Source organism: Convolutriloba macropyga, chromosome 3 (genome assembly GCF_964194025.1).
Source record: "Convolutriloba macropyga chromosome 3, txConMacr16.3, whole genome shotgun sequence".
Classification (NCBI taxonomy): domain Eukaryota; kingdom Metazoa; phylum Xenacoelomorpha; order Acoela; family Convolutidae; genus Convolutriloba; species Convolutriloba macropyga.
In genome coordinates this window covers 68,538,923-68,565,072 of record NC_134470.1, presented here as the reverse complement: position 1 = coordinate 68,565,072, position 26,150 = coordinate 68,538,923, and the positions used below count along the sequence as shown (strand labels likewise).

The 26,150-nt window shown below is 34.2% G+C and overlaps 1 protein-coding gene across 3 annotated transcripts; it reads right to left on the bottom strand.

Moving 5' to 3' along the window:
• Positions 1–621: 621 nt before the first annotated feature.
• LOC142337235 (aminopeptidase Q-like) lies at positions 622–10,209 on the bottom strand. Of its 3 annotated transcripts, XM_075386378.1 has the most exons (4): positions 10,077–10,209; positions 9,075–10,032; positions 6,940–7,097; positions 622–1,844 (listed from the first exon to the last, which is right to left on the bottom strand). In XM_075386378.1, the coding sequence occupies exons 2-4, from the start codon at positions 10,010–10,012 to the stop codon at positions 694–696; spliced, it is 2,247 nt and encodes a 748-aa protein (XP_075242493.1). In that variant the 5' UTR covers positions 10,013–10,032; positions 10,077–10,209; the 3' UTR covers positions 622–693. The 3 variants fall into 3 exon arrangements, with proteins under 3 accessions (XP_075242493.1, XP_075242492.1, XP_075242494.1); XM_075386377.1 differs by having other exon boundaries at positions 9,075–10,188; XM_075386379.1 differs by lacking the exon at positions 10,077–10,209 and having other exon boundaries at positions 6,940–7,095; positions 9,089–9,211.
• Positions 10,210–26,150: the final 15,941 nt, after the last annotated feature.

The following is a 26,150-nucleotide window of genomic DNA, read 5'->3' as shown; positions in this document are numbered from 1 at the left end:
GGTTTTCATGTGATGCTGACAATCAAACTGGTCAGTAAAGCCAACTAAAGTTAAACATGACAAAAGACCTTCCAAAGTAGACTCGGAAGCTCATTTTTTAAGGACAAAACAGGCGTGTTTAAAACAAATATGAGTGACGTACACGCGTAGTAACAAAAACTCTCTTTGAACAGTTTGACAATTACAAAAATATTTTTGAGCTGCTGGGAAATGCAAAATCGAGAGAAATTTCCATTTGTATTCGCAATTTCTGTTTTCAAACGCTTCAAAATAATTTTTACAGTACCTTGAAATGCACGTTTCTCATTATGTTTATTCGTATAGGAACGGAAGACGGTAGAATGATATTTATTGAAGTTTTTATATAGATAAATTCAAAAAGTTTTTGTTCGGCCGCTATTCGATTCAAGATCCACATATATGACCATAAAAATGACGCATTTTTGAAAAAAAAGAAAAACACGACATTGCATTAACACAGATAGCTCAAAATAGATGCGAGAAAAAGTAATCACCAATCTTGACAAGCTGGTCAGAAATGCAGGCAGCGTTGTTTTGAACAGCGAAAACGAACTCTAAACTTTTCATTGCATTCATGAAATTTTACAGCGGGTCACGTGATCAAACAGAAATCAATTTTAATTTTTAACGTCCGAAGACAATTTCAAGTAGTGCTTGGTTGAGAATAAAAAATTAAACAATGTTCTCTTGTTGGAAGTATGTAAAATTTGCACTATCAATATTTGCTTCCAAAATTTTTTTAAATATTTGACCAAACATTGCCACCCAATCCTTACATTCTTGTGTTCCATAATGAGCAAATTCGTATATATCTTCCACTTTCGCGGTACAGTTTGTGATGACTTCGTAAGGATAGGGTTTCCATTTACACGAGTATTCCTGGATCTTCGATTCTTTCGGAACTGTAGGGAAAAATTCGTCATCCAAACATTTTTCAAACTCACTAATGTCTGCTTCGTCTAAAAGTCCGGCGTTTACTAATCGATTCTGGTTTTGCATGATTTTATATAGCCAAATCATATCAGTTTTGTTTCTACGAGATAACTCAAACAAGTCCATCGTAAAAACTTTATAAAATGGCGGTAGTTTTATCTTGTTTGCAAAGATCTTTTCATTGACCCACTTGAAAAAGGCAGCATAAACTTCATGCGGATAAAGGACTAAAAAGTTTCCATAATCAAAAGCGTTTACGAAAAATAAAGGATAAATTTTCCTGTAATCGAATTGTAGTTCTGCCTTTGTTCCGTTTTTTGAGACCATAATTGTATTTTGAAGAATTCTGTTTCTCGGATCACGAATAACGATCGCAAAATGAGGTTTAAAATCCGGTTTTTCATCATAACACGTACCTTGGCGCATTTGAGTTATGTTGCACAAGTAACTATAAGTAAAAATGGCTTCAGATTTCTCCGATTTATAATCAATGTTAATTCTGAGAATTGGAACTTCTTCGTCGAAAAGCCAATAGCGCATAAATTCTGTAACGTTTACAGTTGAATAGGGACACTCAGTCAATTCGTCAACCACGACTTTAGCCTTGAGAGATTTGAAAGCAAATTTGTCGAAAATAATTCCCAAACAAACCATCAAATTGTTACCCATTGCGGCGTCTAAAAGGGACACAGCAGTGCTGGCTTTCTGGTAAAATTCTGCCGAAAATCCGAAAAAGTCCATGTCATGTGCTGCTTTTGAAGAGGTCACATTTTCAAGAATTGTGAATTCAAGCAAGTCGTGAGATTTCATCACCTCGTTTGAGTCCAGAGGCATTCGTTTGAAAATGATAAGCTGTCGCGCCACCTCGCTTTGAAAGAAAGTGGTGAACCCTGAAACAAAAATTAGCCATCTATTAGAGACGCCATTAGTTGAACAACCCGGTTAGGTTGCAAGAACCTTGCAAGAAAAGGCAAATGTCGTTTATCGTGGACGAAATTGTAAGGTTCTTGCGTATAACCCTTATGTTGCAAAATAAAAGGTCCAGACACCTACCTTTCCAGTCTTGCATGATCTTGCAAGGAAGCCTGCAACGTCAAATAATATGGCTAAAAAATCGCCAATTTTTTAAAATGACTTGACAGATGCCAGACGACTATTTTCGCAATTAATGTTATAACTGTGGATTTGACAATAGTTCCTCAAAATACTAATTAATTGAACAGAAAATGATTACCGGTTATTTATACGATGTCAATTATTTCAACTATTTCAATTCTGCGATATAGACAACAGAAGGGTCACCTGCCAAAAAGGATTTTGGGGTTTATAAAGATCTTTCATTCAGCTTGATAACTCAACTTGGACTATTCTGGTACGAGACAATCAAGTTGCCATAATCAAGTTGCTCAAACGGAATCACAATTTCAGAAGAGAGATGTGGTACCTTCAAATCAATAAGAACCTTCTGCAGCAACATCAACTGCAAGAGCAACCACAACTTGAATTATCAGAGTCTTCACGAACATCAACAAGAAATAGAAAAAAACCAGATAGATTTAGAAAATTCGATCCCTACAAACTTACTTATAAAAGGCGGAAAGATGCCGAAAGAACATCAAGAAACTTAGAATATATTTTTTAAAGTTTCAGAAAACAAAAGAAGAATTTACCTCACGAACTCTATTGCTAAGACGATAGATAAAAACCATGAAACGAAACCCAATTTTATTTTTTTCTTGGTGCTATCATTATCTTTTTTGACCTATCAATTAGATGCCGGAAATAAAATTCTGCCACCCATAGAAGCCTGAATCAGAACCACCGACCTCCAACTGATGAACTCAATGGTACCAGGGCCATATATGGTTCTCATGAATTATAGCAAAAATACAAAACTACATCCGGGATTTGATACTAAGATGTATTCACAAGCCAATCAGTTAAAACATTTTTTTAAACTAATTTAACGTTTCTCTGTATATTTTTTAATTATTAAGTACTTTGAAAAGCAGCTAATTTTTGTATTTTTTTCAGTCAAATATCAATTTCAAATTTAACTTATTGAGTTCTTATATTTGGGTTACCGAGCGCGACAATGATGTTCAGACCACTGAGTGACCGACAAAACTTGGATCTGCTGAATCAGTACAGAATGCTGAATCTTTTACTGCCTGAATGATGACATTTGTGGCGAAAAGTTGTGCAGGACAAAATCAACACAGATGGTATTATGCAGGACCTACAGGTGAAGAAACTATTTCCGAGCATGTGCCGGCAAGAGAAAAATTTTTAACTTAGGAGCTTAATGAGTCGTAAAATGTTATTAGACACTCCGTTTGAAGACATTGCACAAACAATTCAAATATTTAATTCTCAAAATGAGAGAGAAGTAACGGCAGAAAAGGCTAAAGTACTGTAGGTAGTTTAGATGAGAGGGGAATCAGACGATGAGTGACTAGCAAGTCTCAGAGAAGAAGCATGCTACTGTGACTTCGAAGAATTTAAACCAGTTACAAACCGCGAGGAGTTTTTGAAAAAATTTACCTCACGACTGAAGGACCCTGAAACCAAAAATTAAAATACAAAACGGCATTAAAGCAAAATCAGTAGCATCCATAGCTGGAATGACAGAGTCGTCAACTGAGAAGTGATGTAATGTCTTTTGAAAGTTTTTCCGTTAGGTAATAAACCTTTTACTCTAAAAGAAGATTTTGGTAAAATTTTCAAGAAGACATTTCGGAAAGCAATCGAAGAAATCAAAGCCAACAAAAGCAAAACTTTTTGCACTAGATTTGAAGAATAACCAGATTTTGGCAGAACTAGTCCGGTGCGAAACAAAAAACGCAACAGCTCTGAAAAAGTGAGGCGTTTCTCAAAAAATCTTAGAAGTAAACCATATTCAGATATGTGTAATAAAAAGAACATTTTGTGAAAGAGAAAATAATTTTTCCGATCAAGTATCTGCGGGATCGGAGATGGGAATGTTTTAAACTGAAGCAGAAATCTCCAGCTTGTCTGCGACGCGGGATTTTAACTAAAAAAATATCTGCAAATTAATAAAGCAGGAAGATGCAGGTGCAATAGCAAAGTGATACCATCCAAAATATGGACTTAGCTTGGAAAGCCTCAGTTATATGGTAAAATAAGACATATTAAAGCTGATGATGACCATCAATTAACAATTGTGCGATCAGTTTTTTGCGAAGTTGAGAGGAATGGAAGCATGTGTCCACAATAGCAGCTAGCAGTTGTGCATTCTCAAAAAGATTTTGGACTTTTTGGAAGAGACCCAATACCCGTGCACGATGTGAACAACATCAAAACCCGCTTAATTGTTGTGAGTGGCTGAAAAGTTCAAGTATATATAAAACCAGGATGACAAGCAATGCTCTGCAAAGCCAGTAATTTACCTCTACCTTTTCAAGACAAGATCACGAGAAGCTGAAGCAGATGGCTAATTAGGCCTTCTTGGAGCCTGCTCAGCCAAGAGGAGGCACGAATGCATCACCATTGCTGTGGCAGAGAAAGAAGAGTAGAGAACTGAGACTGTGCGTGCACATGCAAAATATATCAGTGGTAAAGTCATGGAGGAGGCCAATGCGATACCAGACATAGATATTCCACGATAATCTATAATACTCATGGGGCCTGTTACTTTGGCAAAATTGACCTCTCAGACGCTTACTATCAGATTGAAGTTGACGAAGAGGCAATGGGCATACGCACAGTCAACAAATATCCGGGACTACTCTAAATTTGCTGAATACCTTAAGTATTGAAGAAAGCAGTTGGTAGGTTTTTTTTCGCATGAAGGACCTCCTTTATTATATGTCTCAAGGAAAGTGATTCCAATGGAGCAAAATTACTCAAATATAGAGTGGAAAACACTGGCGACTGTCTTGGTGGTCACATTATAGAAACCAATTTTTCTTGAAAGACGATTTAACTCAAATACAGATCAAAACTCCAAACATCTCTCAACTCAAACATCTCTTTGCGCCGGACCAGGAGATCTGGAAGAAGGCACCAGCTATCATTACAAGATGGGCAATAGCTCTGAGGGGTTTCGACTGTTTGTTGATTTAAACACCAGGAGAGCAGATACCCAGCGCCGCTACTTTGAGTACGTTTCGCAATCAACAATGTTTACTTCGCTCAATTTGAATTGTTGACCTGATTGAACTAGAAATCAGAAAGTTTTTCGAACAGACAAACTGTTTAAAGACAATGAAACGATTTAAAGCTGACATGACATTCAAAAATCGAAACAATGTTCTGAAGCAGAAAAAGGATTCGTACAAAAGAAAAATGCAGTGGACATGCACAATAGATTCATCTACAAGGCAGAGGTGTTGTTGCATTATTTCCACCCAAACTCAGATATCTTTTTCCAACAAAAGCATACTGGACACATTCTGGGGAAAATGCAACCGAAGCATCAATCCGAATGATAGCAATGTGGCCTGGACTTAACCAAGAACTTCAACAACTTTTAGTAAATACAAGAATTGTCAAATAAACAAGGCTAACAGGGTATAGTCTGTCTCTAGATGACCAGAGTCTGACGTTTGTGAACGGTTCTGCATAAACTGGGTTACCTTTAAGCATCGAGGTAAAATCATTGTAATTGTTGACGCGGATTCAAGCTGGATAGAAGCTTTCCCCTCGGGAAATAGATAATCAGAATAAGTCAAAGCTTACCTTAGGCAAATCTTTGTAAAACTGGGAATACCAAAGACTTAATAACTGAAAATGATCTCAAACTTGGTGGTGATGATCTTAAACCGTCGTGTGAACCACTTTAAATTAAGGAAATGGAATGACCATATACCATCTAAGAGCTTACGGACTAGCTGCATGAGCAGTTCGGACAGTAAAGCGGGCATTTCAGGCGTTGAGTCCCAATCTGAACGGGTCATTCTGAGCATTTATGCATGGGGCATTGATGAAAAATCGCAACACCTCAATGACGAGGGTCAAAACTCCAGTTGAATTATTTCTTGGACGCGGAGTTAGACTAACAGCAAAAGCCGATTTTGACATATGCGAACAATTGCGTTCAAGGCCAATGAGAAGACAAAGACATTTCCTGCGACTTTCATCGTCAGAAAGGGCTTGAACACATCTTTCATACTGCCTGAAAACTCAACTCGGTCTATTCAATTGAGGAACAATCTAATTGCCAAACTATATCAAGACAATGTGATAACTGGACCAGCAGTGGAGGAGACCATATCCCACTCAAAATCTCTAGTTCAGAACACAGATGTGAGACGTAAACATCAATATTAAACTTCTGTGGCAACATCAACTGCAGAGCAACTTTAACTTGAATCCTGAGAACTTTCACGAACATAAGTAGACACAAGACAACCAGATGTGTTTGGAGAACCTATCCCCACAAACTTACCTATAAATGAAGGCAGATCTGTTGGTTTCGAAAGAACATCTAGAAATATAGAATTTACTTTATTGTAGTTTCCGAAAACAAAAGAAGAACTTACATGACGAAATCAGTTGCTATGTCGATAAGTAAGGGCAACAAAACTAAACTCAATTCTAATTTTTTCTTGGCGCTATCATTGTCTTACTGACCTATCAATTATCAGAAATTAAGTGCTCGCACCCATAGAAGCCTGATCCTAAGTTTCAATGACCTCCAACTGTTGAACTCGATGATATTAGGGCCATACGTGATTCTCAAGAGATAAAACGACAATATAAAATCACGTCTGTGATTGGGATTGGGAAGTAAGATGTATTCTTATGTTAATCAATAAAATAATTTTATCTATAATATAATAGCTAATCTAAAATTTTTCTGTATATTTTCGCATAGATAAGTACTATAAATGCGAGCTAATTTTTGTATATTTTCAGTCCCAATTTTAATATAAAATTCAACTTATTGAGTTCTTTGACCCGTGTTAACGACCACGACACTGCCCATCTTTTTTGTTTGTAAGAATATCAGTGTAGTCTAACCTTCATTGAGCCAGAAATTGGACCACCACTCATTTGTGATGAGACCCCCAGTCCATTGATGGATTAATTCATGAGCAAGTGTCTGATACAAATGTTCACACCCGTGCTTCATAATTGTCATTTTGTTGCCACATTCGTCGATTAAACGGGGTCCGACTATACACGGTTGCCTTTCACTGGTTTGGAAAAAAATTACACGATTTCAATTTTCCGTCGTTAATTTTCTTCACTTTTGTTGATATATAAAAGCTTTTGGAACTGGTAACGAAAAGGTTATGCCTGCAATGCATATTATATTGGAGTTTCTTTGAAATGTTTATTTTTCCAACAATCTTAGAAAATTATGTAACGAAGTGCGCAACCTATCATCAGAGAACTCAGCAAGGCTGCGTCAACCCATGCAGTCATTGTTACAAACATCTTACTTAAAGTTCAAAACTGCTGATGGAAGTAAAATAAATGCTTGTGAAATCTGGAACAATAGTAAATTAATGTGGGTAGATTATTTAATATTACCTCCCATCAAGCAAAATTTTCTTAATTTTAAACAGAAAATTGTTTGAAATTATGTTTTGTGATAGCGTGAAAGAACTCAACTTTCGACAACATATGGCTAAAATTTTTCGCAAGAAATCATTGCAAAACTATTTTTCCAAGAATCAGAGTTCAGGTTTTCAGGAAGCTCCGCGAAGTGGGGTCGGTATCATTGTGACCCTGGTTTTAACCAGTTTTGGTTAATTCATATTGGTTGCTGAGACTTATAGCACATGTATTGTTGACATGTCAACAATAGATGTGCTATATGTCTCAGCAACCAATATGAATTAACCAAAACTGGTTGAAACCAGAGTCACAATGATACCAACCCCACTTCGCGGAGCTTCCTGAAAACCTGAACTTGGATTCTTGGAAAAATAGTTTTGCAATGATTTCTTGCGAAAAATTTTAGCCTTAAGTTGTCGAAAGTTCAGTTCCTTCACGCTACCAGAAAACTTAACTTCAAACAATTCTCTGAGCGTTCAGTTTTATTATTCCTATTCGCACCTTTTATTAGTGCTGACAAACTTCGGAGTCAGGAATCTGGTCATAACAAAAGCCCAGGTTTAGACCTCGAATTATGAATAGACTATATAGTTCTAGTAGGGGGTCCAATATTGACTATAAATACACTGTCAAGCTCCTAGTTAAAGTCGAGGTACAGTCATTTTATTGAGTCCAGATAAGATCTTTTCATAAAAAATTTAGTTCGAGCTTGGTTTTTAAATAGATTGAGCGTGGTCTTTTCATGAGCCGAGGATTGCATTTTTGTGGGGTTATTAGTATTTAATTTTATTATTTAGTATTTAACCCTTATTTCCAAATATATAGATATAATATATATATATATATATATATATATATATATATATATATATATATATATATATTATATGTATACATATACGAAAACAATGGCTTCAAAATTTGGCAATAATTAAAAAAACAATACAGCAACGCGATGTCTATAAACTATGCTCCTACTTGCTATGAAAGGAACGCTGGATATATAGTAAAAACTCTGAGCTTATAACAGAAACTTTTGTACTGCCTTTTGTAATGGATAGCAAAATAGTATTACTCGAATCTTTTTGTGTGAAATACGGCAATTTGAAGTATAATTGCCTATGTTATCCAGGTTAAACTGGAACCATTTTTTTTCTCTGTTACCCTATAATAGAGGTTTTATATCAGATTAGTTTTGGTTTAGAGTAGTATAAAACTATTGTAACTGAATTGTTTCTGATGCAACATTTTTGGAGAAGGCCTATGAATTTTTGAAGCATTAGCTTATTTTTGAATCTTTGAACCGCAGCAAAAAAAACGTGGCAATGAAAGCTGAAGTTTTTTAATGCGATTTATCATTTTTAATTTTTGGCGCTTTTATTTTCGTCAGTTTCGTCCAAGAAAAATTGGCCGCAAAGAAGTTTTCGAGAGTTTAAAATCCATTGTGGAGACAGCTCAGTGGAGAAACCTTAAATGAATGGGTACTTAATTCTTTGGCAAGTATGCTAAACGGCAATATCAGAAAAACCTTTGCAAAATTTGAGTCCTTGCCCCGGAATAAGACAACCGCATAAACTTCGTTAAACATCCCTGTTATAAGACCTACTTGTTCCATTCCCCCAATTTGTGTTGGCAATTGGGTAAACAAAAAATCGATTTTCGCTGAAGTTCTCCATGGAATCTCGAATCGACTCTCGCAGTAAGAAAGCGTGAAAAGAATGACCTGTTCTGCATCTTCGAGAAGTTCTGGGTTCTGGAAGAACTTTGTGGAATTATCGCCGAAAAACCGAATCGGAATGTCAAAATAGTGAAACTCATGGTGTTTCATATTGTTATCTTTGTTCAGAACAGAAAATGCCACTAAATACGCCGGAATTGGATTAGTCTCATTGAAAATGTAAACACTGCCATTAGAATTTTTGCTTTGCAAAATTTGTTCGGAATTGAATAAAACAATATTCAATTTGTCTTCGGGGTCTTGTAGAATGTTCATAGTCATAGTGAATTTGATTCGGAAAAAGGGATCGTCAAAAGTGGGAAAAGCCATTCTTGCGAACCAGGGTTCGAAAAAGGTGACAATCTCGTAAGGACTTCTAGCGGCGCGTTCATAAGGTACATAAACGCCATGCAACGACATACTGCTAACCTTGAATTCGTATTTTATGGAAATCGTTAGATTGGCTATCTGTTTTCTGTTGTTCAAAGTTATCGTCAAGGTTTCGAATCCGACATCATATTTGAACGTGCTAGGAATTACTCGGCCCTCTAGCGTCGCAACTTGTAATTTGGATATGCTGAGTTCAAAAGCATGAAGAATTATAGTTTTGTAATTGTTGGGTTTGACATTTGTGACGTAAATCCTCGTGTTTCCGACAATCTTTCGGTCGTTGGAGTAATAGTCAAACCTCAAATCTTGTTTCTCTGGGTAAAAGTTTCTTGGTAAGCGATAGTTAACAGCCGCTCCCGTGGGCTTTGAAAAACTACATTCTATATGGATTAGTAATAAAACTAAGATCCAATTGATCGGCATCTTTCTAACTTAAGTACTCACTGGATGGGTGTGGGTTAAAAGGAAAGATTCAGAAGATATCCACCCTTATCCTACTTATGCTACAAATTATATACTATATATTTGAGTTGCTTATTCAGATACAATATTGAGAAGTAATCATTTTTTGAATGTTCATCATTTTCCCGTTTTTTTTCCAGTAGGCTGACTTTTTGACATCTTATGTGTCATATAGATCTCAATCTGACTGAGATATGGTCAATATTTTATGATCAATTTGTCTCAATAATCATTGAGAGTATTGCATATTCATTTTGTAGTTAAATTGGTTGAACGACTTAACAAAATTAGACTGAGTTCTTTTCACAGGTTTCTTTTTTCTTCTCGTTATTTAATCAGTGTCGACTGAGATGATAAACTTCTCTGAAAAAACTGTGGACTTCAGCTTCAACTTCATTATAAACTGTTGTCTTGCACAAGTGTTGAGAAGCTAGCTGAAGAAAGGGTGTTCAGATTTATACAATTAATGATTACTGAATATAACAAGGAAGCTCGGTAATGTGCGGTTGCAAATAACATTCAGAACCCTCTGGTCCACAGACATCCAAAACTAAAAAGATATTAGTCGTCTTTTGAATATTAATATTCATCGTTTTTTTTAAATGTTTCATAAAAGTTTCTGTTGAAATTTAGACATTTAGAGTTACAGTTTTGCTTTGAACAGTTCTAGTCCAACTCTAACGGGTTATCTCGCAACATATTGCAAAGGTCTTAAAAGATAACCGCCTTTTCTGGAAAATTAATATCAGCACATCGATGATATCATTGCCAATATAGACATGTTACAAAGAAAAACATTCGGAATAGGTTGCTTCAGTTTTCTTGTTCAATGCTACTAAGAATACTATGTAGCAGTTCTATGAAGGTATAAGAATCCTGCAAAATTTAGAAGAATACCTTGCAAGGGTCTTGCAAAACTTAGATGGTTTCCTTGCATGACTCTTGAAAAATTTAGATGGCTACCTTGCAAGGACTTGCAAGACAATGGTCTTGCAAGTTTCTTGTCAAAAGATATTTATCTTGCAAGATCTTGCACAAATTTTTCAAGACTGGTATGATCATGTGGAAGAATTTTGCGAGAATCCTAAAAGATCTCGCAAGATAACCGTCGGATTTGGACTGGAGAAATTCTCAATATAATGCTCACCAATAATTTTCGCGGCAGAGCACAACAGTAGATATTAAGTAAAAAGGAACGATTCTTGCATTTTTGATGTCTTCCTTAAAGAGAAAAGATTACTTGCATTAGTTCAGTCCAGGGAGAGCTGGTACAAGTTCGGCCCGAACTAAGTTTTAAAATTATTATACCTTAATTTGATTTTCTTTACAACATTTCAATATTAAAATTTTTTGTACTATGCTTTTTTCAATTTTCCTTAAAACTTTTACTTAAAACTTTTTAAATTTAAATTGAAGCAATGGTATCTAATGCACTACATTGAAACGCAATGGGCAGAACGTATAATTAAGTTTTTTATTTCGCGGTTTTCTGAAACTCTGTGGTTTCAGTTTTTAATCTGCTTCAATTCTCTAAATTAATTTCAAAGTTTTCACGGAAACTGTGCAAATCTACCACATTGAATGATTTATTTGCATCAGCTGATAAACTGTTCAAAAATAAGATATTTAGCAAATTACTGATTGCTGTTTTTGGCCGCTTTTCGCGGACGGAGTTTAAGCGAGGTAGACTGTCTTTTTTAATCAATTTAAGTATTTTTGGGCTAATTACTCCTATATATATTTGGCACTTAACAAGAAAAACTTCTGTTTTTTTGAATTATAGGAAACTCATATAGTCCTACAATATGTTAAAACTATCGAACTGTTGGCTGTGTATTTTTAAAATTAGTGAATTGCATCATGAAAAATGTACTCGAATTGCTCCGAGCATGTTGAAACTTATTTTTATTACTGAAATCACAACTGCTTCTCGTCGGAAAAACTCCAGTGAGAAAATCTATGCTCAACTGTTTTCTGAACAATTTTAGCCAACCAATATCGTTCCCGTAAGAAAAACTATTGGTATTATAATTTGCAGGCCCGTCCAGCATACATTATATTACTTGGAGGCCTTTCCAATTTTTTTTTATTTTTCGCAAATTTTTTGAGGTTTAGTTTTTTACCACACTCCAATTTTCCCAATGCATGTTTGTTAAAACATGTGTTCCACTTAAAGCGACCATATTTTCAGAATGGGCAAAAAAATTGACTCTGTCCACAAACGGGCACAAAAACATTGAAAGATTTTGCAAAATTTTTTTTTGTGATCCCATCTGTGAGGAAGTAACTATGTTCTCAGGGGATATTTGGTGCAGTCAATGTTGGCCGATCAGTTTTTTTGCTTGGAAACCTATGAGTACACCATTCCAAAGCCGTTAAGTGTGTATTACATTAGTTGGAGGCCATTTCTTTTTTTCGCGAATTTACAGGTTTAGTTTTTTTTGTTTTAGCCCATTTTTATCGTTGCATGATTGTTAAAACCTTATAAGATATAACGGAGTTGCTTATATCGCGCATCTGTTCTCCTTTTAATGCAATTTTGTTACCAAAACATTGACTAAATCTTTAATTAACGATTTTGCCTCTTGTTTTAATTTCTAGCACAATTGCTTCGAATTCTAATTTTTCCAGTTTTTCCCCTGATTTCTGGTGGGTTTGTTGCCACATTAACATGTCATTTTGTCTTCTAACGTTTTATCTTTTTACAATTGGTTTCGACTGTTTTACATCCAGTTAAAGACAAACATCGTTCTTCGGACATATCATGCGCAAACAAGGTATTGAGCAGGTTGTGACAACGTGCAAAATCGACGGCAAAAGGAAACGTGGTAGACGCCCGACACAGTTTGTGGATCAGATAATGCGATGGACCAATTCTCAAAGCGTCGCTGATGTCATGAACAGAGTCAGAAGCAGGACATTAACGGTTGCCAAAGTCTTTTGACACGGCACTTCAAGAAGAAGAAGAATTTCAACTTAATCACTCGATTTTCTAGATTTCCGTGAATAGGTTCATTTCAGATCAATTAGAAAAAATATTACAGTTATGCCTTTTCAAACACATAGAACAATTTACTGTAAAACCTGATGTTTTGAATTGTTTTAAATTCAATGATAGACATAGGACATAGGTATTGAAATCAATTGAAAATATTATGAGAAAAAAAATTGTTAGTTAGTTTTTAACAAAATTTTTTTAAGTCATATCGAACAATTTTTCACTTACAAATTTGCGAAAGTACTAACTGATGTTATCAACACTGCATCAACTATAATATTACTCCTTAAAAACACTCCACAGTCAAATTGAGTTGTCTCAAAAATTTTTGAAATCTTCAGATAATATATATATATATATATATATATATATATATATATATATATATATATAAAAATTGTTGTTTTTGATGTCAAAATTTGAAAAGCATAAGCTCATTTAAAAGTTAGGCCATTTAAATGTAAGCTCATTAAAAAGCTTTTAGCGAGTTCATAGAGCAAAAAAAGATACATTTGTAAAACCCGATTGCCATGGTATTGAGTTTTGTGATAATTTTTGAGTAATTGTGATAGTGATGCTAAACTGGTTTTATGTGAACGTCTTCACAATTTTTTACTGGGTCATGTTAGAGTCAGAGTAAGAGACTTAGAAAAATACAGACACTTATTTGAAGGTGTTTCCAAGAAAAAGCTATCAATGGACAAACGACAAGCGCTTTAACAAAAACCGGTTTCGAACTGATTCAACTCATTATTATATTTTGTTTCATCCGTTTGAGATAAACCATGTCAACTGCCGAAGAATTTTTTTTATTCTAAAAAATCAATTTATGAAAGAGCAAACATATTCCTCACAAATTCTAAATGATCACAGAGTTCAGCATGCAGATGCTCAATTTTCCTTTTTGAACCGAATGCGACGAAAAGAAAATACTAACAAAGAGCATCAGAACATTTTGGATACAAGGGAAACAACTGATCCTACAAACGAAATTTTAACGTGCTAGCGCCAGCAAAATTTACCAGGACAAGAAAATATTTAACCGCATTATGTAGTCAAAAAAGGTTCTTATGGACGAAATAATTGTTCCCATTTTTCTCTTTGATTTGGAGCAAACAACTAAAAAAACTAATTAATTTCGATTATTTCAAGATTCTAGAGGTCTAAAACATAAAAGTAGACTTGGTGATCAACAGTGTTGCTAAAAATGCGAAAAAAAAACTCATGGAGTTGCCAAAAAATAAAAAGAAAACTCTTTCTCCAAAAAGAATCAAGCAAAAAGAAACCAGCCAATTACTTAATTACTTACAGAGGAATCCTCAGAAGCCGGAAGCGGTATCGAAACTTCAAAGGAAGACAGAACTCAAGAGGAAAAAAACTGGGAGCCTTTCGACGAATGAGAAAAACAGCTTGAGTTACAATTTACGAAGGTCCCCCAGCATACGGAAGCGTGAGAAACCTACAAAAAAGCACAAATTTGAAACCAAATAGGAAAAAATTTTTTTTGGATGGCCCCAGTGCGCCCAAAAATCATAAAAAATACAGAAAAAAAAATTCCAACAATGAAAATTATAGCCTAAGATAAAAACGAAATTTGGTCGCTAGACTTGGCTCATGTGGATAAGTAAGCAAAAAAGAACAAAAATGTAAATTAATTGTTGACTTTTCTTCATTGTCTCTCAAGTTATATAAGGATCGAACCATTGAAATCAAAGTACAACACAAAAAAAGCCGATGTGTTCAAGAAAATGATAAAAATCAAGAGACCTACTGAAAAGTTGTGGGTAGATGCTGGTACAGAGTTTAAAGGCTCCTTCAGCACTGTGTGTCAGAAAAATTAAATTGAAGTTTTTGAAACTTTAAGCGAGAAAAATTAGTATTTGCGGAAGGAAATTTACGGTCGCTCAAGAATTCGATATACAAGTATTTAAAGAACAAATGGACATATTCGTATATTAATCAATTGCAGAGCTTTTTACAAAACATTAACTCTATAGTCAACAAGATAACGAATTTGGCGTCAAATAAAATGACAAAGAAATAATTTCTTTACTCGATATCACAAGGTTTTAATGCGTCAACAAAACTAGTTCGTCGACCAAAGTTTTACGTTGGGGACTTTGTTTGAGTATGAAAACGGATTTTATTTTTAGAAAAGGATATAGGCAAATATTTACCAACGAAGTTTTTGAGATTTACGATATACATTAAATCCTCCAACTTTTTGTCTCATTGGTGCATCTCAGGAGCCAGTCAATGTAAAATTCTATGAAATAAACCTGGTAAAATTTAGAGACAATAGTAGTGAAATAGCAAAACATGAAAGAATTCAGGTTTCATTTGCTTCATCAGACTCTATGAATATTTTTCCTAAAAAACTCTTTGTCCTCATTCAACAATTATTTCAATTAAGAAATTAATCTGGAGGGGATTGGCGAGTGGCACCGAGTGAATTTATATTCCAGTAAACATTAAATCAAGTGAACAAAAGCGACCTGAAGATATTTTGTTCTGAAGGCCTTGAGTTTTATGGGAAAATATTGCTTTAGATGCTGTCTCAAGACCTTACGGAGGCAAACGGTGTTTTTTCGGAATTGGTTCTTATGAAAACAGTGACCATCGTTTGAGATTCTTAAAAACCGGATTACGTCATTTTGATTATCAATATAACAAAATCAATGGAGTTTTTTTGTTTTTTTATAACAAGCGAAGAAATTAGTTTTTTTGGATAACGAAACTCTTAGTAAACTGGGTTTCAACGGTATTCATGATGGGTCTGGTTATAAAATTGGATACAGGATGTTGGACACTTTTGAAAATTTGACCATGGCAGATGACGAAGAAAAAGTTTTCGTTGGTGATTATCCTTTTGATATATCTGCAGGGAAGCAACTGATTTTTTATACGTTAACATAATTGAGTATCAATTTACGAATTGCCCTTTGCAAGAAAATTTTTCGGCTTGTAGCCAAAAAAATTGGACGTGAATTAATTATTCAAGCAGCTCCAGAGCTGGTAGATGTAGTTAAAAAGAAAAAATCTCCAAAACAAGCAAAAAGAACAATTGTGCAATAAACTGTAAGGAAACAAGTGGACGGATCAAAAACAAGAAGAATGCGTGAATTGAAAACCAACTGTGAAAATCCAAATCAAGGCATTCGTAAGAAGAACAACGGACGAGAAGTCAATCAAATTTGTTTTTTTTTGTAAATTTAAAAATGATTACTAATTTACTGACCGCGGAGGCAACACAAACTACATTTGATTTGTTTGAATCACAGCCTCTGCTTATTATTTTCGACAATATTTTAACTCAAAAAGTCGGACCATCATATCCCCGGACGGTCCAGTGCTTGAGTTTGGGTGAGAGGAACAATTTCATAGACTTACAAAAACATCTCCTTGAATTTAAACCTAAAATCTCCCGGAACAATGACGGCGTATTAAAGACAGGCATTGACACTGCAAATACAGACGCGTCACACTAAAGCTACAACGCACTACCTTCTTTATTCTAAGAATGCACTGTATCTGCTAATGGTGTTAAAATTTCCAAGACAAACGGAAACTATGCAAACAAAGCATTCATTGAAACGGAATTTTTGTGTAGAAAAACTGCTAAAAACACATGGCTAGTTTGTCGGGGATATTATTACGAGGACCAGCCAGCCAAAACTGACAACACCGACGCCCGCGCGGACGACGTAGCGGCCGGAAACGCTCTTGTAACTAACTCTCAGGAAAATTTTTTTTTTGGAAAATCGGAGAGTGAAATTTAAACTTGTGATAAACACTAAATTAGTGGTGTCACCTTGCAAATTTTCTTCAGAAGATCTGCAAATGATTTTGTTATTGTTTTCGAGTCAAACAAACATTACAAATTTAAAATAATTGAGGCTAATCGGTACGCTAGAAACATGACAGTAACGAATCATGTTTTGACGGCGAATTAAAAAACTCTACTAAAAACACTTGCCATGTATCGCGATACCGTAGTATTGCCACGAAGTTTTTAGCTACAATTGGAAGAACAAGTTGGAGCTATGAGGATTATTTTTCGAAAGAACCATTACGACGTATGATAATTGCAATGGCAACAAATCAAGCATACCTTGGAACTAATCGCACTAAACTTTTTCACTACGAGAAATTTATTTTGAGCCAAGTTGTTGTTTTATAGAAATGGTAAATCTAATGCTGGAACTCCGGTCACAGAAACTTTTAACCACTTCACTAACTTTAATACTCTGGAAGACTTGGATTTGCTTGACAAAGGTGGGCACGGCATAACTTTGGACAATCATTCCAATCACTTTGTTTTAGCTTTTGTGTTAACTTCAACGCAAGAAGCTTCTCATAAATTCATTCATACAAAACTTACAAATTTCTCAATTTCGGTTCAAATTACATTTGACGGAGCATTGACAGCCAACGTAGAGATTTCGTTTCTGGGGTAAAGAAGCTCAACCTTTTATGTTCATTCCGAAAGAAAGGTAACAAAAAACTCAATTATCACTTATCCGACCGAATGGACAGTGAAGAAATACAATATTTGTTGGGACAATAAATTCATTTGAATTTTATTTTTATGGAGTTTCTGCAGCAGACAATTTCCTAAAGCTAACAAGAGAAGAATTTATCATAGTCAAAGCTTCACCGTCAACATTCAGGAAGTCATTGGATGAATCTTTCGTTTCACGCAAACTAAGTTTATTTGGCAGATTTGCTTGGAATCCCGATACAAAACTACTGTATAATGTAATGCTACCTGTTTCCATTTTTCAATGAAGTAACTCAAATACTCAAACTTAAGCCAGTTCAAAATCAAAACTCAAAACTCTGTGGACTTTTTTTGCATTTATATTGCACATGTGATGTTTGGCTATGAGTATCCGAATATCCTTTGATAATGAATATGAACAATTATGATTTGCTACGCTTTGCTAATAATATGCTCTAACACTTTTTATTACCTTTTTTTGCTCAGTTATTTCTTCAAAGACAACAAATGAACACATTTTCTATATAAAAGATTTCGAAATTAAAAGGTTGCTTAAATTGAAAACCAACGGTAAAAAACCAAATCAACTCATTCGTAAGAAGAACCTTTGACAAGAGTTCGGTCAAATTTTTTTTGTAATGTTCAAAATGATTATTAATTAACTGCCCGCGGATGCAACGCGCACCACATTTGATTTGTTTGGAAAACATCCTCCGCTTTTTTGTTTTTGACAATGTTTTTGCTCAAAAAATTGGACCATCATGTACCCCGGACAATCCAATGCTTGAGTGTGAAGTTTTGGGCGATAGGAACAGTTTCAAAGATTTATAAAAACTTCTCCTTGAAATTAAATCTAAAATCTGCCGAAACAATGAGGGCTTATTAACGACAGGCACTGACGCTGCAAATAGAGACGCACCGTTCTTAAGCTACAACGCTCTACATTCATTTTTTAAAGATTGCACTGTATCTGCTAATGGTGTTAAACTTTCCAAAGCAAACAAAAACTATGCGCTCAAAGCATTCATTGAAACGGAATTTTTGTCAGGAAAAATTGCAGAAAACACTTGGCTAGTTTGTGAGGGATAATATTACGATGACGAGCCAGCTAAATTTGACGGCACTGACGGTCGTGAGGACGACGTAGCAGCCGGAAAAGCTCTTCTAGCTAACTTTCAGAGAAATTATTTTATTGGAAAGCTGGAGAGTGATACTTAAACTTGTGATAAACACTTACTTGATGCAGTCACCTTGCGAATTTTCATTAGAAGGTCTGCAAATGATTTTGTTGTTGTTTTCGAGTCAAAAAAACATTAAAAAGTTAAAATAATTGAGGCTAATCTGTATGCTAGAAAGATGACAGTAGCGGATCATGTTTTGACGGCAAATAAGAAAACTCTACTACAAACGCTTGCCGTGTATCGCTATACAGAAGCATTGCCTTGAACTTTTTAGCTAGAACTGGAATAGGAAGTTGGAGCCATGTGGACATTTTTTCGAAAGAACTAGCAGGACGTATGATAATTGCATTGGCAACAAGTCAAGCATACCTTGGAACCAATTGCACTAACATTTTCACTAATCGTAAAATATTTTGAGCAAAATTGTTGCATGGAAAAATGTTGAATCTGTTGTTGAAACTCTGGTCTCAACAACTTTTAGCCACAGCATTAACTTCAATACTCTGGAAGCCTTGGATTTTCTTGAAAAATGTGAGCACGGCATAGCTTTGTGCAATTATTCCAATCACTTTGTTTTAGCTTTTGTGTTAACGTCAACGCAAGAGGCTTCTCATGATTTCATTCTTACAGAATTTACAAATGGCTCAATTTGGTTCAACCTACATGTGACGGAGCATTGGCAGCCAACGTAGAAATTTAATTTCTGGGCTATAGAAGCTCAACTTTTCATGTAAATTCCCAATCAAAGATAAAAAAAAGCTCAATTATCACTTACCCCACCGAATGGATAGTGATGAAATACGATATTTGTTGGGAAAATTTTTTCATTTGAAATTTTATTTTTATGGAGTTTCTGCAGCAGATAATTTCCCAAAGCTAACAAGAGAAGCATTTATCAAAGTCAAAGTTTCACCGTTGCAACATTCAGGAAGTCATTAGATGGTTCTTTCGTTTCACGCAAACAAAGTTTATTTGGCAGATTCACTTGGAATCCCGAAACAAAACTACTGTATAATGTAATGCTGTCTGTTGCCATTTTACATTGAAGTAAATAAAATACTCAAACTTAAGCCAATTCAAAATCAAAACTCAAAACTCTGTGGACTTTTTTGATTTATATTGCGCATGCGATGTTTGTTTATGAATATCCGAATATTCTTTGATGTTGAATATCAACGATTATGATTTGCTACGTTTTGCTAATCATACGCTCTGACATTTTTAGTTAACTTTTTTGTTCAAATCTTTAAAGACAACAAGTGAACACGATTCCTAATTAAAAGATTTTGATTCCACACAAAATTTATTAAAATTGAACTATTGTCAATATGCAAACAAGCATAGCCTTTGTTTAATATATCAAGTGTTTTGAAAAGCTCACCGTATAGAACACCATTATAAATAATATAAAATCTGCCAAGCGTACAAGTAGGCAAAAAATCATTTTGAGTTTGAACATCCTGTTTCATTGTCATGTTGATATTTGGTAATTCTTTTGTAGAATTTGAAATATTAGATTGCGCTAATAGTTGTAACTGACTGCTTCTGGAAGTTGCTACTTAACTGCACTATAATGCACTATGTGAGAAGACCCCCGAATGAGCAGTTGAAAACAAGTAAAGAGACATGTTATTGTATATGGTTTAAAAAATGTATCCCTGATGCATTTTGGTAACTGATCAACAGAATTATTGAAATGGTAACGAAATTGTTGTATGTCGCAATGATCTACCTTTTTGTGCTGGCTGTTTGCAAAGTTTTTTGTAGGACAAATAAAAAATCGAAAAAGTTGATCGAATTGTCGAAAATATACAGTTGTACGCTCAGACATTTGTTAAACCATTTTCTGTTGTTATTTATTTCTCTTTATCACTCTCTGAGGGCTTTTTGATTTTTTGAATCTGCTGCTACAACTTTTACTATTCGTTCCTAAACTGGAACCAGTTCATTTTGCCAGAGCTACTCTGCTCCTGCCCAAATTTTGAAAAAATTATGCTTCTGAGCTTCTGATAGCATCATTATTTTCTCTAGCATAGAGAGAGTGAGTTTTTGCTGGAAACGAAATTCGTTGGCACCGATTTCTTTTAAATGATTCAGGGATATATATATAAATTCCTGTATTATCATATATTTTCTCGCAGTCCACTACATATCGTTTTTCAGAACGCGCCATATCGTGATGAAAATCAAGTTAATCTTGTGACTACGACATACTGATTTCTTTTTAAACACAAGCTCAAATTTGTGACCACACCTTGTCTTTGATAGTAAAAAAACACGTGATCAAACATGTGCAAGACTGTAAAAAAGCTTGAACTCGACTGGCCAATAAGAGAAGCTGAGACGACCGCACTGAACTGCTCATGGTAATAAAAGACACATGTTGGCGCGTATAGTAGACACAAAAATTTCTAAGAGTTGGCCAACCAATCACAAAAGCTGAGACTAAAACTTGTGGAACAATAATCAAAAACATATGTTGTCACATGTACCAGAAAAAAACTAACATTCAGCCAGCCTTTAATCAATCAGTGAATGATAAAATAAATACAGATTAGATTAAAATAGACCAACACTGTAGACATACAGCTATTGTTATTGTGAGTGCTATGAAACTAATAGGAGAACAAAAACAGAACAGGAAAATTGTTTATTAAAGTAAAAAAAGAATTTCCTTCACAAAAAAAGAGAGGTTAGTTCTGTAGAGTATATGAAGAAAACAGTATGATCGTTCTATCATTTGGCCTAATTTACGCAGTAAAGATTTACACTATATTATGTGTTCAAAATTGCCTTTTACCACACCTTGTGTAACACAATTTACCGGCCTACACTTTTTGTCATTCACAATGGAAAACAATTTTTATATCATGGAATCGCTTTTTGTGGACGTTATTTTGCATAAAATTGTCCAAAAATAACAGTTTTACTTTAAAAAATACAAAAAACGCACAATCTTTCCTTCAATTTTAAATCTCCCGTCATTTGAACCTGGTATATGAATTGCTTTACCGCCCATTTTCAAACATTTTTTCTACACTTTTTTGGAAGATTTCATTTAGTTTTGAGCAATTATTTTGTCCATTTCATACGTATATTTATTCCTTGTTCTCTGCAAGTTTGCAATTTTTTCACCTCTGACGCTGCGAATTTCTTACCAGACACAATAATTCTCGATGTGGTGCTCTGATACTTAAGTTTTTTTTTGGTTTTCTAATCTGCCCACACTCATTAATCTGGGATAACATATGGTCAATGAAACTATCAAATTAAAACCAGATGTTTAATTAAAGTCACCAAAATTTGACTGCAATTCGTGTTACTGTCGATGTATTACATTAAACTTGCCCAGAGATTGAAAGAAAGAAAAGTTAAGTCAGTTATATGTCGTTTATAATCCCGTGAATAGTCTTTTTATACAGAAAAAAGGGTTTTCAGAAGCTTTAAGTTTTAAAATCAATTTTGAGTTGCAAGATCTTTCAAAAAATTTTTTAAAAATTTCAAAAATATGTGAAATTTTAACAAGTTTTTATACCCCGCACGAAATGGCTGGAAATATATCAAAGCTTTGCCCACCGACCAAATTTGGCAAAAATTTCACAAGTTTTTCTCACCGCAAAAAACTGACAGATAATTTTTGTCTCCCACAAATTTGAGAAAATTTTACAAGTTTTTGTCCTCCCGACACAAATCGAGGAAAGTTTTACAAGTTAATGTTCCTCCGGCAAACTTGAGAGACAAAAAATTTCGACCCCAAAAAATATACCTCACGGATTGTCACGGGTGGGGACGTCCCTCCCCGTGACAAAGCGTGAACACGGATCGTCACGAGGGGACGTCCATCCGTTACATAACGTGGATTTTGGCTTGTTACTTACTACGTTCTTCTTTTAAAGACATTTCGGTAATGGAAGATAAATTAATAAAAGTTATTTTATGTTCCGTTATCAGTGACAAAGAGTACTTCTAAGTATGTTACAGTTCAATGTAAGGATGCTAGCTTGAAGTAATAATAGTCTTATTTTTGGATGTTGCGCTTGTTCTATTCAAAAATATTGGTTCGTAGCGTTGCTTTGCTTTGTGAATCAACTGCTCTAATTCTTTATTAGCTTTTTTGTATGATATAGAACAAACAGCTTTAAAAGGGATCGAACAAGCGATCACTAGGTGATTGGTTAAACGCATTTTGATTTTGTTATGTAATTTTTCAAAATTTTTTGTTCCGACCCTCTTTAGTGGGGGAGGAACTATATACTTATAAGGGTTTTTTTGTTCAGACAATTTTGGCCGATCGATATTATAACCGTAGAGAAATATGAGTGGTGTCATTAAAAAGCCCATCCAGTGTAGAATATGGAATAAAAAAAGATTTTTTTAATCTTTGGTTTTTATAAGGAGTTATTGAGGTTTAAAGTCTTGTGAATATTAGAAGTAATTCAGATGCTTTTATTCACATTTTCGGTATTTTTGACATAATTTTTGACAATTTTGCTAAAATTTATCAAAATTGTTAACTGTAATGTAATTCATCTTATCTCTGAAGATAGAGTAGGTTTGCTGAATTGTTCAATTTGAGTTTTTTGGCTAAAATTTATGCCAAAATTTTCAAAATTCGATTTTTTTGGGACCAATTATGCTTTTTTGCCCACTTGCTTAATTTTGCTGGAACTAGATACCTTAAAACTTTAGCCATTCTCTTCTTACGCTCATTAACGAGTTAGTTGTACACACACTTGCCTTGAGACGAGTCTTCTGGAAAAAATTTTTGCCAGTTTTTCTGCAAATTTAAACCGATATTTATACAAAATGCATTTTTGTTTTTGACAAACTAAAAAACTTTGCTAAAAAATTGATCTATTTCGCAACCATTTGAAGAAAAAAGTATTTTTTTAGATGTGCAGCAACATCTGTACTGATCTTGATCTGGATATATATCCTTATGATAAAAAAGTTTCAATTTTAATGGGGCTCGAATTTTCACAAAATTTCTCTTATATAAATGTTTTCTATGTAATTTTTTTTTACCTAAAACATTTTCAAATCAGAGTTTAACTAATGGCAAATACTATCTACAAAAAACTGAGGCCCAAAGAGATTTTATTACGGTTTCAGAGTTAAGCTCTTGATTTTTATGGCTCTGACCAGTTGATTCGTAAAAAATTTTTGTGTACTTCTTGAATTTTGCTTTCATTTGTTATCTTTTTTTGTAGCCCAATGACTTATTGTCCCCAGTGAAGGAAGCAGTTACTTTTTAGGAGGTAAAAATGAACTAGACATCTTTCAATTTTTATCTAATGTCTGCTATGACTTTGGATATATTTGTTTTAAAATAAAATCCGTTAATTTTTGAACTTTGCGACTATTTTATCTTATTTCTCTCAAATTCGGGTTCAATCTCAGTAAAAAAAGGCAGCAACTAATTTCCTGTGGGTCATAAATTATTATCCGTAACAGTTTTATGCTCAACTAATGGTCTCTTGGTTCTGATACTACGCTTTTTCACTTTTTTTAGCATAATGGCATACTTTACTACGTTCTTCTTTAAAGGACATTTCGGTAATGGAAGATAAATTAATAAGATTATTTTATGTTCCGTTATCAGTGACAAAGAGTACTTGTAAGTATGTTATAGTTCAATGTAAGGATGCTAGCTGAAAGTACTAATAGTCTTATTTTTGGATGTTTCGCTTGTTCTATTCAAAAATAATGGTTCGTAGCGTTGCTTTGCTTTGTGAATGAACTGTTCTAATTCTTTATTAGCTTTTTTGTATGATATAGAACAAACAGCTTTAAAAGGGATCGAACAAGCGATCACTAGGTGATTGGTTAAACGCATTTTGATTTTGTTATGTAATATTTCAAAATTTTTTGTTCCGACCCTCTTTAGTGGGGGGGGGGGGAACTATATACTCATAAGGGTTTTATTTGTTCAGACAATTTTGGCCGATCGATATTATAACCGTAGAGAAATATGAGTGGTGTCATTATAAAGACCGTCCAGTGTAGAATATGGAATGAAAAAAGATTTTTTTAATCTTTGGTTTTTATAAGGAGTTTTTGAGGTTTAAGGTCTTGTGAATATTAGAAGTAATTCAGATGCTTTTATTCACATTTTCGGTATTTTTGACATAATTTTTGACAATTTTGCTAAAATTTATCAAAATTGTTAACTGTAATGTTATTCATCTTATCTCTGAAGATAGAGTAGGGTTGCTGAATTGTTCTATTTGAGTTTTTTGGCTAAAATGTATGCCAAAATTTTCAAAATTCGACCTTTTTTGGGACCAAATATGCTTTTTTGCCCACTTGCTTCATTTTGCTGGAACTAGATACCTTAAAACTTTAGCCATCTTCTTCTTACGCTCATTAACGAGTTAGTTGTACACACACTTGCCTTGAGATGAGTCTTCTGGAAAAAATTTTTGCCAGTTTTTCTGCAAATTTAAACCGATATTTATACAAAATGCATTTTTGTTTTTGACAAACTAAAAAATTTTGCTAAAAAATTGATCTATTTCGCAACCATTTGAAGAAAAAAGTATTTTTTTAGATGCGCAGCAACATCTGTACTGATCTTGATCTGGATATATATCCTTATGATAAAAAAAGTTTCAATTTTAATGGGGCTCGAATTTTCACAAAATTTCTCTTATATAAATGTTTTCTATGTAATTTTTTTTGACCTATAACATTTTCAAATCAGAGTTTAACTAATGGCAAATACTATCTACAAAAAAATGAGGCCCAAAGAGATTTTATTACGGTTTCAGAGTTAAGCTCTTGATTTTTATGGCTCTGTCCAGTTGATTCGTAAAAAATTTTTGTGTACTTCTTGAATTTTGCTTTCATTTGTTATCTTTTTTTGTAGCCCAATGACTTATTGTCCCCTGTGAAGTAAGCAGTTACTTTTTAGGAGGTAAAAATGAACTAGACATCTTTCAGTTTTTATCTAATGTCTGCTATGACTTTGGATATATTTGTTTTAAAATAAAATCCGTTAATTTTTGAACTTTGCGACTATTTTATCTTATTTCTCTCAAATTCGGGTTCAATCTCAGTAAAAAAGGCAGCAACTAATTTCCTGTGGGTCATAAATTATTATCCGTAACAGTTTTATGCTCAACTAATGGTCTCTTTGTTCTGATAATACGCCTTTTCAATTTTTTTTTAGCATAATGGCATACTTTATGAGTTCATTTGTTTCCTTGTCAAATTATCACTATATTGACAAATCCAACTAATAGAACGCATAGTAGGAAAAATGCACAGCATTTTGAAAAAAAGGGGATCCGTATATGTTAATTGTTTTTGTTACATAGTTTATGCTTTTTGGGCTGAGACATAGTTATCTCGCAAAAATTTATGGATTTTTTTGTTTCCAGCTATGTTTGTCTTTCTTTCTGTTGTTGTACGCCATTT